The 17,080-nt window shown below is 41.2% G+C and overlaps 1 protein-coding gene across 3 annotated transcripts in view; it reads left to right on the top strand.

The window, feature by feature from the left end:
• Positions 1-17,080, top strand: part of TTC27 (tetratricopeptide repeat domain 27) — a 164,982-nt gene that overhangs the window by 17,082 nt on the left and 130,820 nt on the right. For all 3 annotated transcript variants that reach the window (XM_026649784.2, XM_026649783.2, XM_026649782.2), the window contains exons 4-5: positions 4,708-4,848; positions 12,529-12,631. In XM_026649784.2, the coding sequence (XP_026505569.1) occupies positions 4,708-4,848; positions 12,529-12,631 (244 nt within the window). The remainder of the gene's footprint in view (positions 1-4,707; positions 4,849-12,528; positions 12,632-17,080) is intronic.

Here is a 17,080-nt window from a genome sequence, read left to right as displayed (position 1 = left end):
CCCACCCCACATGCAGGCTCATTTCCATCGGGTTTGAGTTAGTCTAAGCCAGTGGTTCACAAACTTTAACAACCTGTGAACCCTTTTCACTAAAATGTCGAGTCTCACGAACCCCCTCCTAAAAATGAATATTTCCAGGGATTTTCTCCTTTACCTGAGTATAAATTATAAAAGCAGTGATCTTGGAAATATAAAATTTGTTCTTATGACATGCTTATTACACACTTATTAATTATTTATCATTACAGTATTTGTATTACATTATGAAAACGGCAACAATCTTCCAAGATCTCACTTTTGTAGCTTGTATCACTTTGAATAAGCCTGTTATTAGACAAGGGTCCTATGTTTCATCAAGGAGTATCAGATGTGAAACAGCATGAAGGTATTTAAGAAGCTAACTCAGAGTTCCTCCTACACAAGCGTGCCACCCTTACTTCTGCGCTGCCTTCAGAGCTGGGTGGCTGGAATGTGGCAGATGTTGGCCAGGTGCCCAGCTCTGAAGGCAGCGCCCCTCCAGCCCCAGCAGCAGCGCAGAAGTAAGGGTGGCAATACCATACCATGACACTCTTACTTCTGTGTTGCTGCTTTCGGATCTGGGTGGCCAGAGAGTGGCAGCTGCTGACTGAGGGCCCAGCTCTGCAGGCAGCAGCACAGAAGTAAGAGTGGCAATACCATACCATGCCATCCTTCTGCACTGCTGCTGGTGGCAGCTCTGCCTTCAGAGCTAGGCTCCTGGCCAACAGTCGCCGCTCTCCAGCTGCCCAGCTCTGAAGGCAGCGCTGACACCAGCAGCAGCACAGAAGTAAGGGTAGCAGTACCGCAACTTCCCCTCCAGTAACTTTGCGACCACCCCACCACCACAACTCCTTTTTGGGTCAGGATCCCTATAGTTACAACACTGTGAAATTGACCAAAATGGACTGTGACTCACAGTTCTTATGCCAGCTTTTTTGATATTTGATGTGTGTTCTGAAACCCCCTCCTGCTGTAGATTAAAGCTTTAAAATGCAACCCCTAATGGCTCAAACACTAGAAGGCAAATAAAAAGAACTCAAAAATATATTATTTTTTTAAAAACCTCATGATTTCTAGCCAAATCTTAAGATGGAGGAGGAGGGATGGGGGACACTTGAGTCATGACTTTGGAATGCTTGATGTTGTCAGTATTGTAAGTGTCTAACCCTTTTTTTTGTATCCTACTAAGCTCTCATCCTCATTGATATCTTTTAGCAGCAAGTTCTGTTGGTTTGGGTTTTATTCCTAAATGCAGTCTGGAGAGTGGGTTTAGAGGATCAGCTGTTGGCTTAGGTTTCTGGACATGAAGAAATGGACTCTCCATGTGGTGGTGGTTGCATGGAGGAGGGCATGACACTGTGAGAGCAACTTAAAAAGAAAAATTGCTATGGCTTTCTGAAAGTCCTAGACCCATTTCTAAGTCTGGGACAGCGTTACCACCTATCTCTACCCCTCTTGGTTGTCCTTCTGACACTGCTTTAACTGGACAGATGTGTCTTTTATCCTGCTAGTGGCTTTGAAATGTGAACTTGTGCCTAATGGATTGCTGCAGCAAATAATTTTACTGTAGATTGCTGCAACATATCAAAGGTCAGAGAGCTTGTCTTTATCAAAATAGACATCTGGTTTGCTGATAGGAGGTGGGTATGCTGTGTGCTTCTTAGTACTTTATTTTATTGTATCTGTAAGCATAGGAAAAATTTAAAAAAGAAAAAAAAGTTTAAAATTAGCACTCAATTTGTTGATGTATGCATAAATTAGTTTCCAAATGAATCCCTGGTGCTATTCTTTAGTACAGTGGTCCCCAAACTTTTCAGGGTTGTGCCCCCCCTTATCCCTGTCCGTGCCCCCCAACTGGGGCCAGGAGCAGGGCCAAGGCTCCAGGGGGAGGGGAGCGTAGACAGAGGTAAGGGGTCCGAGGATGGGGCCACAGCTGGGGGCGGGAGTGGCACCGGGAGCCAGAGCCCCGGACACGGGGCTGGCAGACAGGGCTAGGAGCGGAGCTGGGTGGCGCTCCCTCCCCAGCCTCCATGGGGGGTTGGCCTGGGGCTCCAGCCGCATGCCCTGAATGATCATCTGTGCCCCCCTACAGGGGCACACCCCAAAGTTTGAGGACCTCTGCTTTAGCATATTACCTTTTTCATAAAATCAGATCAGTTACGGATGTTGGTAAAATTCTTCCTTTGAGGGGGCCTGGGGTTAGGTTTTTAGTACAGCTGTAAAATAACTTATTTCCTTTACTGTTTTACTCACAAGTGGTTCATCAGACCATCATAGACTTCATTTTCATGAATGGAATTGAAACCACTATGCTGATGTCATGTAAAAATTCCTCTCGGTATTGAACAGTTTGATACCCTGCAGCATTGGCTGTAGGATACAAGGCTGAATTATCTAAATGTATATAAATGAATTACAGCACTACCCAGAAAAATCAGGGAGGGAAAAAAGCCAGCTTTACTATGGCAAGGATTTGACTCCACTAAAAAGTGAACAACTTCACTTAGCAAGTTTTTTCTTGAGTGTAAATTGACAGTCAAGGTGTTGAATATTGTTTAGATGCAGATAACCTTACTCCATTTGGGAACAAATTAATATTTAAACAGCCATATATATTTTGCTCAGCTAATATTACATCAGGGCTTGAACAATCCCCACTCACCCAAGATGACTAAGAATCTTTCTCAGATGAGAGATTCTCCAGAGGTTGAAGGCAAAGCTGTTACTTTTGGGGGGAAAAGTACATAACTTTTGTTTGCTAAGGAAACCTTCCAAACATAAAGCAAGAGTAAACTGATGGAATGACAAGAAAATAAACATCTCCAGCTGCCTTTGTAAAGGGAGAAGGCTGTCATTACAGTTAAAATAGTTGGAGGGATGCATGGACTCTGGGTTAAGAGCAGGATGCACTGTGGGGGATGGCACCCATACCCCATTAAGCAGAGGAGACATTCTGGAGGGCAGTCCCTTTAGCGGGAGTCATGGAACATAATTTCCCAAGCAGAGGGTTCTGCATGTCCATGGGGGACTGTGCTGACACTATCCCCATCAGAGGACTCTGTGCTGGGGGAGGGAGGAGATAGCATGCGCTAACTGACTATTAGAGAAACACCCAGCATTAATTTATTTGGACAATGGAAGGATGCACTAAATTGACTTATTTGGGTGGCTATAAGGTGACTTAATTAAATTATTGGAGGCAGTTTTGGTTAGTTTGTTTGGTGGGCAGCATCATTAATTGACATGGGATTTATGTGCTGGGGCTGCTGTTAACTGGAGATGCAGATTTTACCCAGCAGGGAACTGGAGTCTTTAAGCCCAATCTAGCAGGGATACCCCACCAGCAGGAGATGAAGCAAGAAGGGGTAGGCCTTGGGGTGGGGTTGTGGCTTGAGAGTACCAGTGTACGTCAGCCTGGTGAGCAGACTTTATCCTCTGGTGAGTGTGACGTTCCCCTCTGGTGTTGTCTGGACCAGTGATCTACTAGGCCACTTCAATCCTTGACTCTGGGAGCCAGCCTTACCCTGCTCTGCTGGGAGAACCCCCATTCCTGGGCTGTTCACACACAGCCTCTGGCATGTAAGCTGCTCCCAGCTACTTGCAACCGAATGACGCTAGCCAATATCTCCGGTCCCAGACACAATCCTAGGAACCTCAGTCTTGCAGTGTCCAGTTATACCTGCTGGACGCTGCAAGTTTATATAAGTTTGTCAATTTAACAAAGAAATTGATATGTACCAGGCTTGTTATCCCAAGGAGAGTCTGACTCACTTTAAACCAAATGCACTGCTTTAGGTAGAAGAAATAAATAGATTTATTAACTATAAAGGTAGATTTTAAGTGATTATAAGTCAAAGCATAACGAGTCAGATTTGGTCAAATGAAATAAAAGCAAAACGCATTCTAAGCTGATCTTAAAACTTTCAGTGTTTTTAAAAACTTAAATGCTTCTGACCACAGGCTGGCTGATTACTTTTCAGTCAGGCTCTCCCCTTTGATCAGCGTTTCAGTTGCTTGGTGGTGGTGGTGGTGTCTGTAGATGTAGGTGGAAGAGAGAGAGAGCATGGCAAAATGTCTCTCCCTTTTATCATGTCCTTTCTTTCCTCTTGGCTTTGACCCCTCTCCCTCCCTCCCTCCCCCCCCTTTCAAAGTCAGGTGAGCATTACCTCATTGCAATCCCAAACTGACCAAAGGAAGGGGTGACTCCCTCGAGGGTAACAGATTCTTTTGTTGCTGCCTAAGCCAGTGTCCATTGTTCCTGTGAGGCTGGGCTGGGTTTGTCCCATCCATGCCCTGACGAGGTGTGAACTGCCTCTCTGTTCTTGGAGAGTTTTTTCATGGGCTTGCTTTAAGCCGTGAGGATACATTTTCAGCCCATAACTATATACATGAAATTATAACCTATAACCTTACTATAACATTACTGTAACCATTACTATAACATCACTATAACAACCATGCTCAGTGCATTATGAGCCTTCCGAAGACACCCAACATGACAAACTTTGTATTGGATACCACACAATCATTTTATAAAGAAGAACATGGGAGTGTAGGATGTTCCCCCGAGGTACAGAGCATCACAGTGAGGTGTTGGGTAATCTTTTTAAAGCCCTGTAATACATTATTTTCTATTTAAGTGCTTTAATATTGTCTGGTGCTGATATTATTTGTTCTTTCTTTTTTCAGCCCAAAGCATTGTGTACAGCTGTTCTGAGTATGCTGGTTCTGGATGGTGAATCAGTCTATAATCTGACTTCTCTTCCTATCTTGCTGATGTTAGCCAGAGTGATTCTTGTGCATTCAAGACATAAACTTGCTGCTATTCAGGTATGAAATGTGTGGAAATAGTTATTGTGGTTGCCAACTATGGATTGGTTCTCATTTTTCTGCCAGTGTTTTCTTTCTCTTCCATTTCTTTTGTCTTCCCTCTTTTTTGGCCTATTCTGCTTTCAGAGATGACTTACTCTAAAAGAACAGTTCTACACAACAAAGCAGTGACTACAATAGTGAGGGAATTAAAATCAAGGGTTATCTTTTCTAAAAGATAAGTTATATAAATTGAATTTCTAATAGCTAAGCCAGAGAAATGTCTACTGGGACTTTTTCCCTTGTGAGGGATGAAGGCACCTCTTTTTCAGGAAGATAATTTCAGTGTTAAAATTTGCTGTTTTTCTTACATATATAATTAGAATAACATGAGTCTAAATGTATAGTACCAAAGAGTCCTGTGGCACCTTAAAGACTAACAGATGTATTGCAGCATAAGCTTTCGTGGGTGAATGCCCACTTCGTCAGATGCATGTGTAGTATGTACTGTTTTTACATACTGTAACCTTTCTATTTCCCAAACGTTTACATACTATAAAGTTATTTAAAAACTGCTAATCTTTGTAAGCCAGTGCAGCACATTCTCTGGCCTGGATGCCTGCTGCTCCCATTCTAGACAGGATGGGTTTATTTGCCTTATTCCCATGCATGGAAGTGGAGCTAAGAGATTCCTCTCCTTGAATTTTGAATTGTCAGCTAGATCCCCACCCTGCCAGCACATTAGGAGTACTAAACAACTATGGGGACCATATCCCTATCCGCCCCCCTTTCTGATTTCACATGAAAGACAGAGAGGTTTCCCTGAGTTCCTCCTTAAAATAAAGTTTTCTGACTATTTTCCTCCTTTGCTTTAGCTTAGAAGCAGTTTGATTTGCAGAGGGCGATTCTGGAGCTGGGGAGGCCCTTAGCAGCAGTGACTTCTCTCCAATGCATTGCAGTTGAGCGGGCCCTGGCTTGAGGTCAAAAGGCTTCCTTGGTCCATCTTGATGCTTGGGCAGGCAACCCCTACTTCCAGCTGCATCTTCATAGGGGCCTGAATTAAACAGTGTGGGAGATGTTCCTGGTTGTTTTGTACTTCTGGAAGCCAGGCTCTCTCTTGTTTTTCCCCCCTCACTCCAGATGAATGCTGTTCAGCTCCAGCAATTAGGTCAGCCAGAAGGGGAGAAAATGTACCTGGTGTACAAACAGGCACAGTGAGGGACCTCCTCGTGTCCAAAGGCTTGTTTACACTATTAAAAGTGATAAAACCAAGTTTTAATGCTAGTTCAGGAGCAACAGCTGCTGAAAACCATTTTCTGCAAGTTTCCTAATGTTACCCAGCCATTCTTTCTCATAAAAGCAACAGACGGTCCTGTGGCACCTTTAAGACTAACAGAAGTATTGGAGCATAAGCTTTCGTGGGTGAATGCCCACTTCATCAGACGCAAGGCTAATACTTGACATTCTTTCTCATGTAAGTTTAAATCCAATGAAAAACTCTCAGTATTTCAGTTCTGTAATATTCATGTAAATGAGCTTAGAATTGGATAAAATTCTGAGAAATCTACCTTTTACAACATTAATATAGCCCTCTTTTTCACACATACTATTCCACATGAAAGACTAAATACTTGACAAATTTTAAAATAATACAAAAGAAAATCCTGAAACCATCCCCCCAAAATTAAACTGAATAAAATAAGTGCCATGCACAGCTCAACTGACTTAACTGAAATTTTTACAAAAATGTTCTTTTCTACTCTGAGACCTCTGTGTGGCAAGCTGTAGGCCAGAGGAAATTTTTATCACTGAGCTTATAAACCCCAGATATATCCTCCGCTACAGGGTTGTGAAAAGAATAGTATTCATTTCCTAACACAGTCATGTTTAAATTGCCTTTGGGTTTCTAAACAAAGTGATGGCGGGGGAGGAGGAGGAGAGGAGGGGAAGGATTTGACCTCTTTTACAAGGTCTTCTGTTTGTGAGCCATTGCTTTGTTCAGCTTGATATCATAAGTCATATTTCATTGCAGTTTAAAATAGACAGTAGTTTATACGTTTTGATAGCTCCTCTCAAGGCAGATTATAATCAACTGCATGTAAATTGGTTTAGATTTTTTCCCCTAGATGCTGTGTGTGCAGTCCTTTTAGGTTGATGTACAGTTACCTGTAGAACAGAAGTGTGTGTATATATACATACTTTCTTGGCATTTATAGGCAGTAGCATATTTTACCACTTGCGCGCTCTCTCCCTCCCTCCCTCCCTCCCTGAAATAACCAGAATTAACAAATCCGGTAAACATTAAGGGCTAAGTGCCATTCTGTATACAGATTCATAGGATATTTATGGATAGTAACCTTAGTGTTATATTTTATTGGCAAAATTACACTACTTGTGAACTCTCTAGCATGCACATTCTCCCAGTGCAAGCAGAGTGGGGTAAGTTAAATTGGGGTAGATTTTTGTATTGCTTGTATGTGCACAACTTTAATCAGTTATAATTCTCCTTTGAGCTATGGTCTGAGACAGCTGTAGAACCTTGTCCATCCCTAGTATTACAATTTTGTTTGCCTCAGATAGGTTTCAAAAGCAAATACTTCATCATTGTCAGCTATTTTTTATTATAAAGAAAGCTATTCACGCTTCCTTACTGTAGCTTCCAAAAAGCTCCTAAAGTTTCATCCAGCTTCCATTAAAGTCAGTGGAAAGGCCTCTGTTGAAATCAGTGACAGTTGGATAGCTCAGAGAGAGAACTGCTGCCACACACAAATGGTAAACCATAATGTGGTATGTGTTCATTTGTATAAAAAACCCTCAGTTTTATTTAAAAAAAGATGCTATGCACACAACATACATACCTGACACCAAATCACAAACACAAGGAAATGAAAAGCTAAGCCGCAATCAATATGTACCCTCTACTCCTCCACTCACAGACACACCTTACCACTATTGCACCTGTTGTACACCACAGTCATCAACCTTAATTCTGCTCCTGTAGGGATGCTAGTCTCCGACCTCAGTATTCTGCAATATATGTAACATATAGATAGGCTTGGCAGATTTTTATTATTTATTTATTTTATTTATTTATTTTAATATTTATTTTTTTCTAATTTTAACAATTTTTATCCATTTAAAAAAAATTCTATTTGTAAGTATTTTTATTTTTTCAGTTGGGGGGTGTGTGTGGTAGTGTTGACAGTGGGGCTGCAGGGGGCTCCCTGTGCAGCCAAGAGGCCCAAGACACTGGGGCGCAAGGTGTGAGGGACGCGGCAGTGCATTGTGGCCCTTGACACCCAATCCTTGCAGGCAGAAGGTGAGAGGAAGGCTGGCGTCCTGGCAGAGAAGACCCTCTGCCCCCCACCCCCAAGTGCCCTCCCAGCTAGGGCCATGAGGAGGAGGACAAGATTCTGGCCAGGAAGGAAGCCACTCCATTGCTGAATGGCTCCTGCTGGAAAAGGAGCCATTCAACAGAAGGGTGGCCTCCTCCATGGCCAGGGATGATGATGACAGATCGTTGCAGTTCTGCCTGGGGGTCTCTGCTTGGCCAGGACTCCGGTCTTCCCCGCACCTTGTGTCTGCAGGGATCCAGTGTCACGAGCCCCACTCACCAGTCAGGTGTGTGTGAGCGCCATCCCTGGCCAGGAACTGTTCGGCAGCAGAGTATCCTTCCCTGGAGCCAGGGGCTTGTCATCCTTCTTGCAGTCCTGGCTGGGGGGTCTCTGCTCTGCCCTGCCAGGTCCACAGCCTCCCCACACGCGGATTGTGTATCACAGGCCCTGAGACAGCACAGGGAGTCCTCTGCAGCTCTGCTGTCAGGACCCGATCATTCTCTCCCTTGACAGCAGGGCTGCAGGGGGCTCCCTGCACAGCCACAGGACTGCGGACACCCAGTCCCTGTAGGCGCTCTGATAATTACCGATTTGATATTTTGTGTCAGCTGAAATTGACATTTACTCTTATGGTCAGCAGGAAGGGGCAATGCAGTGATGTCCTCCTGATCTGGCCCCAGCTTCTTTGTGCCCTTCCTTCCCATCCATGTAAACTTCCCCCTTCTCCCCACCTGTTAAAAGGGAGCCCTTAAAGGGGCAACACACCTTTTCTTCCAGCTGGCCAGGCACAGCCCTCCCTTCTCTCTCCCCACATGAAGATTGTGGTGAGCACAGTTTTGGGGAAAACTTAAACCAGACACATAGACACAAAAAGCTTTACCTCATACTACCAGTCCAGATGCTGATTATTGTTCACTGGAATTCATCCATAAATTCTCACTGTCCTCCTACCTTCCACAGAAGAAAACTGTGGTGTCAAATTTTGATTTCAGATAATAAGACTTTAGAGGAGATTAACTGTAAAGAAACAAAGACCCTATTTTCATGATTTTTTTTTTTGAATGCTCGAGTTTGTCAATATTGCATAGAATCATAGAATAATATTTTTGACCACAAATCAGATATTTTTTTCTTTTGCAGTGAATTTCATATGTAGATTTACAGAGCAAACCAGACACTTACCTTTATATTTTGTGGGCTTGTTTTAGATGATATACTGAAGATATTAAAATCTACCCAATTGTTGTAGGTTGTGCCTGTTGACTCTCTTATAAGTAAATGGAATTATTTCTTTAAAAGCTACTCTATTTCTCATAGTGCAAAAAGCTGCATTAATATATCATTGTAGTTGAAAAGAAGAAAATTCAGTTATGACTCCTACAGTAACTGTAACTGCTTCCATATATATGTACAGTAGAACCTCAGAGTTGCGAACACCAGAGTTAAGAACTGACCAGTCGACCACACACATTTGGAACCAGAAGTACACAATCAGACAGCAGCAGAGACCAAAAAAAAGACCAAGTACAGTATAGTACTGCATTAAATGTAAACTACTAAAAAAATAAAGCAGCGTTTTTCTTCTGCATAGTAAAGTTTCAAAGCTGTATGAAGTCAGTGTTGTAAACTTTGGAAAGAACAATCATAAGATTTTGTTCAGAGTTACGAACACCTCGGGAATGCCTGTTCGTAACTCTGAGGTTCTACTGTAGTACATTTTGTCTGTCTCAAATTCTCAGATTTAAGATTGCATTAATATTTCTTTGTATTGATTTTATAAAAATATTAACAAGTGTGCATATTCACACAACTCAGGATGTAATTCAGTATGCAATGTGAAATATAAATGTTTCGAGTTTTTAATGTTCACATGTTTATATGCTCATACATTGAGATAAACTTTTTAATGTGCAGAGTTCAAAATATACACAAGCTTGCCTTGCTTTTTCTCCTGGGTGACACACATTCTTTGTTAACTTGAAATTTATTTCAAACACATTTAATTTTAAACAGAATTTCTTATTATTATTGAGGATGAACTTCATAAACCAGTCTGAAGTTTTAAAAATAGGCTGTGTCTAGGTTATCTGTGCACAGTAAAAATGCAAAGCTGCTTAGCACAAAAAACCATGATCTCTTCATGTTCTGGAAACTTGAAAGCAAAGAATTAAAATTAAAGTTAGGTTGTCCTTACTAACCTCAAGCATTTAAACATCATGGTTAGGCCCCCCCCCAAAATTACTAGCTTGAGTTAAAAATATGTTCAAAAATAATACATTTTGGGTTCTTTGGATTTACCTTCTGGCTTCTTAGTGTGCACTCATCACATTTTCAAGCTTTTCTCCATAAGAGCAAGAAGCCTTTTTTTAAAGAAGCAAAAGGTGAGATTCTCATGTAAATACCTGATCCCATGACCCGAGGTTCTAAGAGAAACACCAAATATGACTTGTGATAAAATTGCACTGTACTCTGCAGACAAAAAACATGGAGTTTAGGTAACAAAAGTGTTTGTTTTATATATAAAATGTGGACATAAATATTAAAGCAGTTTTACAAATATCTCATATTATTGACTACAAGTGAAAATGCAGTGTTGTAGCTGTGTTGGTCCCAGGATATTAGAGACAAGAGGAGAGTGAGGTAATATATTTTATTGGACCAACTTCTGTTGGAGGGAAAGAGAAGCTTTCAAGCTACACAGAGCTCTTCCTCAGGTCTGGGAAAGGTGCATAGAGTGTCACAGTTAAATACAAGATCAAACAGATAGTTTAGCATAAGTAGTTAGCACATATTCTAGGGGACCATTCAAGGTGATGTGGCCGATTAAACCCCCCCCCCCCCAAATAAAACAAAAAACGAGTTACAGATTGTTGTAATTAGCCCTAAATCCAGTGTCTTTATTAAGACCATGATTTATGAATTTAAATTCCCATGCTTGTCTTTTGAAAGTGTTGCGTAGGTTTCCTCTGAGGATGAGGAAATGATAGGTCAGATCTAGAGTGATCACTTTGGGAAAAGTGTTCACTCACAGGCGGTGTGGTTTTTTTCTTCTTATTTTCCTGTGAGAGTTCATTCAAGAGCTAGTGACTTTTCTGGTTTCACCCACATATTTATTGTGGCATTTAGTGCTCTGGATCAGTATGTTGTGATACGCATGTGAAAATGTGTCACATGCTGGCTTTCATCTCTCCTTCATAGGAATGTATTGAAGCCTCAGTCTTTTTTGGTGTAGACGTAACTGCAGCCAATATGTGTAGAGTAGATAAGACAAAGTTGTTCAGATATAAGCCAGATGTAGGACTGAGATCTAGCCCGTGTGTTTGATGTAGATTGGATTTTCTGACTCACGTTGGCCTGCCAGAGCCTGGATTTGATTACTCTCAGGATAGGCTACAACGATTAGAATGTGGTTTATTTGTTGCAGTGTAGAAAGAAGTACACATGGTTGTCTGTTACTGGACAACCTCAGGATAGAATTCCTTTATCTCCCTTCAGTATTTTAATGGTTATCTATTTATGAATACTAAACTGCACTTTCAGCCTTATTAAATTAGCTTGTCTTTTGTTGAGTGTGCTCAGAATGATCTTAATACGAAATCCTAAAATGTCTGAATCTGACAGTTCCTTTACATATGTTGTGGTGAGATGTGCATGTTCCTTGAGTCAAGGAATAGATATCTTGACAAGGTGTGCTTTAAATTCTAACATGTAGAAGAAGAAAAACCTTCACTGCCAGTCTTCAACCCGTTGATGCAGAGCTGCGTCCGAAGAGACAAATGGTTGAAATTTTAAACTACAACCCTTAAAATAGCAAGGAGAAAGAGAGGCAAGGCTGTAGGGAATTCAAATTATAACTAATTGAATTCTCCCTTTTTATTGGGTGACACCTTTTCTCCATATTATATCAAAAAGCTGAGCGGCATTTGTATTGAACTAGAACTCTGTCATAAAGATACAGTGATAATTGTCTTATTTGTGAGACAACTTCAGACTTTTAGGACTCCCCTTTTCAGAAGAAAGGAGAGGATGTTTGGAAAAGAGCATTGTTGATTGAAGCCATCATCTGAGGGGAATACAAGCGGGGAAAATTATTAACTGTTAAGTGACTGAGCACCCATCTATATAGTAAGATTTTTTTTTTTTTTTCTTTTGACTCTTTCAAGATTTATTCAACCCTGATATAATTTGAATCTACACTTTAGGAAACTTCCTACCTTAATGTAACCTCAAGTAGATCAGATTTGGTATTGAATTTTTATAAAGCAACTGTATTTGTGTTTTTGAAGTTATATTTTTAAAATCTGTTTATAAAAGAATATCAGTTGTATTTATTATTCATTTAAAATATTCTTATTCTCCGTTTTAGACATTGCCTTGGTGGACTTTGCGATATGTGAATATTCACCAGCAGTTGCTAGAGGAGCGATCACCTGAGCTCTTCGCTCTTGCCCAGAGTTGTATAGAACAAGGTACGTTTCAAATTATTTGATTATGTTCGCATATAATACCAATCACTTGTCAGAAGAGTTTTTTGTAGATGTGTCACAGTTTGCAGCATTGTGCCTATCAGGTGCTTTTGTAACTGCAGAGAGTCGAAAGACACTTCTTAAATTTACATTGATTTAACAATTCTCTCTTGTTCGTGGGTGCTCTGTTGATTAAGGCTCTGTAATCCTGATTACACTCTATCTGCTTGGAAACAAAAAAAGTGTTTCAGTGGTATGCCACTGTTAATATGTCACAAATTGACTTGCAGGCATTATGCCTGTCTTGTCTCTTATTTAACAAGGCTCATTTGAGTTTCAAATGTGAATTCTTCTGGTTTTGGCAACTTTGTGAGAGACACTGAGCAATCTTCTACTGCTCCTCCTCACAGAGTATCAGAATTCTTATCAACCTGAACCAGAAATGTTCGGTACATGGTGTTCAATTCCAAAGACGTGCTGGGTTACATTGCAGAAAGAGGGCATTATTTTTAAATTGAATTTTGAAGTGAATATTGATGCTGAGGAAAGCAGACTAATAGTGTTAGAATTAAACATAAATAAAATACCATTGATATTTAAGACATTGAGTTTATTTGTTAGCTGAAGATTTTTTTGCTGTAACTATGAAGCCTAAAATTATATTTTCAACAGTGTTTTTTAAGACATTTTTCTCTCCCACTTAGACATGCACTGGCATGTGTAGATTTTGCCCTTGCCAAAAAAGGTATAGACAATTTTAAATTCCCTATTTTACAGGATGAACATTTTTTTGGCAATGAAAGGTTATTTCCTGGGGTTTGAACCAGCTCTAGGATCAAGGCATGACAGTGATGTCCAGAGTACCAAATTGTAGTTTGGTGCCCTTGCAAAATCACCATCTGAATAGCAAAAACCTGTAAAATACAATGGTAAGATTGAGCATAGAATTATATTGGGCCCAATCCTGTGAATTGGTGAGTGATCTCCACTGCCATTGGGCTGCTCCAGCATTGGGTCCATCTGCTAAATTCTGTAGTGTTTATCTTTCTCTCTTCGAGAGCTTTAAACAAACTTCCACACAGTTGTATTGTATGAGTGTGGGAAAACTTCATTTATGGACTATAAACCATTTAACTTCAGTAACTTAGATGTCTAATTGACCAAATGTCTTTAATCCATAACATTGGGAAACTTGCTGTGTAATCACACTTTTCAGAATAAAGGAATTCTAGGACACCTTTACTTTCATCACATGAAATTAAATTAGTTGACATGCTGACATACAAGCCAAGGAAATCTTGGACATTAACTGACATGAAGATAAACAACTCTGATTTGAGCTCCTAATATCCTAATTAGCAAATGTATAATCATTTTAGCAAATTGTATTTTTAAGGTAAAAATCAGATGTTGTACTGATCAGCGTGGTAATTGAGCACTTCAGAAAAAAAATTAAACCTAATCAACCTGTTGCTTAAAAAAATCCTATAAAATCTGACCTTCGAGGTGTGCTGCAAAGCCAGTCTTTCTCTTCCCCCCCTGCCTTCTTCAAAGGGAAGAATTGTGAAGGTGGTGAATTGTTGGAGAGAGAGAGAGTTGTTTTGCCTGATTTGCTGCTGCTGGTGGTGGGGGTTGGACTAGATTAGATGAAAATGTTGCTACTTAATTATAAAGGAGTGGGGTTTTGCTATTTCTTTTTTTATCTTCAGGACTCCTAGTCTGGATGGATAGCTGCTTCCTAAAAACTCTGTATAAAATTAACTAAATGTCAGACAGGTGGCTGCTGATGTTTGTTGTTCAGGTTAGGAAGTGGAAGGTGGAGGGATTCCAAAAGCTTTTTCATTATTATAGAGAATGCAAATGACCCATTTGTAATACTCTGCAGTGATTGTTGCTCTGAATACAAGAGTTGTATAGATGAATAATCAGTGAGAGGGAGACAGTGTCAACATCAGTCTATATGCCAGCAGTTATTCAGTTGCACTTGAGACTGTAGTTTATCATTTATTTGGCTGAACATTTGTATGATGACTTTGCTGGAGAGTACAAAGTACTTTAAAAATAAAGTATTCTTGCTTGTCTGAAACTCTTACTCAAAGATTTAAGGTAGCAGAAAAAACAAAACCTGTAATATGGAGTATTTTGTCAGACAGCGATTTTGAGTACAGACGCCCCCCGACTTACGCAATCGTTCCGTTCTGGAAAGCCTTGCGTAACTCGAATTTTGCGTAAGTCGGAAACGTATACCCGTACGTTACGCAAATATTTCCACAACTTGAAAATCCTATTTCTGGCTTATGGAACTTTTTCCGTAAGTGTGAATTTGCGTAAGTTGGGTCTTGCGTAACCCGGGGAGCGTCTGTAGTTAGCATGTGTGTTGCCTTAGAAATTCTTAAAAATAAGATTTTAGAGCAAACCTAAAAATAGGATGCTATGATTGGGGCACACTAAGGTTATGTCTGCACTGGTGTGCATACCCTAGTACGGATTGTGTTCATATGGGCTTGAGCCAGCCAAACCCACCCCAAAACCCACCCCTACATTTGCTCTGCTAGACATGCATATAATGCTGTGTACCCATGTGCATCCACACTGCTGTCTTAGTAGCACTAAACTTGTGTACCATTTCAGGGACGGTATGCCAGGGTTCTTGGAATCACATGGAGACACTGTAGGAACCAGTTTTTGGTGTGTTGTTGGTACTATGTTGCAGTCCTTCTTGGACCCATATGTGGAACACATTTCTGCCTTGCCTTCACACATGCTGATGACACTTCTAGATCATGTTGTCCTCACTTCTGTTTCTGCAAAACTGAGTTGTAGTCATGGATCTATTGGATGAGCTGTTCCTATTCCTTATTGCAGGACAAATGTTTATGCAGTGGAGTAGGTGCTTGGCAAGATGCTGGATGGCATTTCAGCATTATTTTTTGCTGAAATCAAAGACAGACGCTTGCAATAACAATTCATTTTTGGCACAGTGGACAGATATGCTGAATGCCACTATTGCCTTTGGTGTACCATCATTTCTGGTGCAGGAGAAATAGCACAGTGTGATGGGATCACATCATCCTGCAGCCTTGGGAGCAGCAGCAGTGACTCCAGTGCTTCCACATGAGGAAACAGACCTTCATGGAGCTATGTGAGAATCTTGCACTACCCTCCAGCACCAGGGCACTTGATTGAGGGAAGCCATATTGGTACAGAAGCAGGTTGTTATTGCCCTGTGGAAGTTGGCTGTCCCAGACGGCTACATGTCCATTGGAGTTGGAAAGTTCACTGCGAGGTTTGTGAGGTGATTAACACTGTGGTTTACCCATTGGTGGTTGGCATAAGAAACGATCCAGAAATAATAGCTAGTTTTCAAAGGATGCGGTCCACAAACTGCATTGAGACCATCAATAGCACTCATGTGTCCATTGTTTGTTTGCCACGAGGAACAAGTGAATATGCGAACCACAAAGGTTACTATTCCATCATTATGCAAGGCTTGGTGTACTACAGAGGCAGGTTATTGCTAACCTGTGGAAAACTCAGGAAAGTTTCATGATGCTAGGGTGCCGAGATCTCTCTTGTACTTTAAGGGGGTAACGGGGACTTTATTCCCCAGAAATGATATTGTTATAAGCGGTGTATCTGTGCCACTTGTTGGTTTTGGGGGAACCCCACATACCACTCCTGCTAGGATTCATGAAACTGTACCCTGACATCAGGAGTCCTGGAGAAAAAGAAATTAAATTTAAAGCTCTGTAGCTGCAGGATGGTCATGGAGTGAGCATTTGATAGGCTGAAGGCTCATTGATTCTGTCTATGAATCTGCCTGGATGCCAGTGTGGCCTGCTTCACACTGCACCACAGTTACGAGGCTAAAGGCACATATTTCTGCACAAAGTGAACTCAGGATGCTTCTGGTTTGCAACCTCTGTACAGTCAGCAGGATCCTACACATGTGCATACTGATGCTGGGTACAGGCATGCAAGGGAAAATAGGGATGCCATGTGTGCATACATCCTGGCAGCGCAGGGAGACAAAGGATGACATGGAAGTTTTGCTGCTGCTAAGGGCTACCTTTATAGCCTTCCTGTGAAGCTGCTTTAACAAAAGAATGGCCATACTGGATCAGACCAGTGGTCCAGCTAGCCCAGTATCCTGTCTTCTGACAGTGGCCAATGCCAGGTGCTTCAGAGGGAATGAACAGAACAGGTAATCATCAAGTGATCCATCCCCTGTTGCCCATTTCCAGCTTCTGGCAAACAGAGGCTAGGGACACTTCAGAGCATGGTTTTGCATCCCTGCCCATCCTGGCTAATAGCCACTGATAGACCTATCCTCCATGAACTTATCTAGTTCTTTTTTGAACCCTGTTATAGTCTTGGCCTTTACAGCATCCTCTGGAAAAGAGTTCCACAAGTTGACTATACAGTAACTCTTCACTTAACTACAACGTTATG

Source organism: Terrapene carolina, unplaced genomic scaffold (assembly GCF_002925995.2).
Source record: "Terrapene carolina triunguis isolate 2854851 unplaced genomic scaffold, T_m_triunguis-2.0 Scaffold85, whole genome shotgun sequence".
Classification (NCBI taxonomy): domain Eukaryota; kingdom Metazoa; phylum Chordata; order Testudines; family Emydidae; genus Terrapene; species Terrapene triunguis.
The sequence above is the reverse complement of the archived record's forward strand: the minus strand, read 5'-3'. Positions and strand labels throughout refer to the sequence as shown.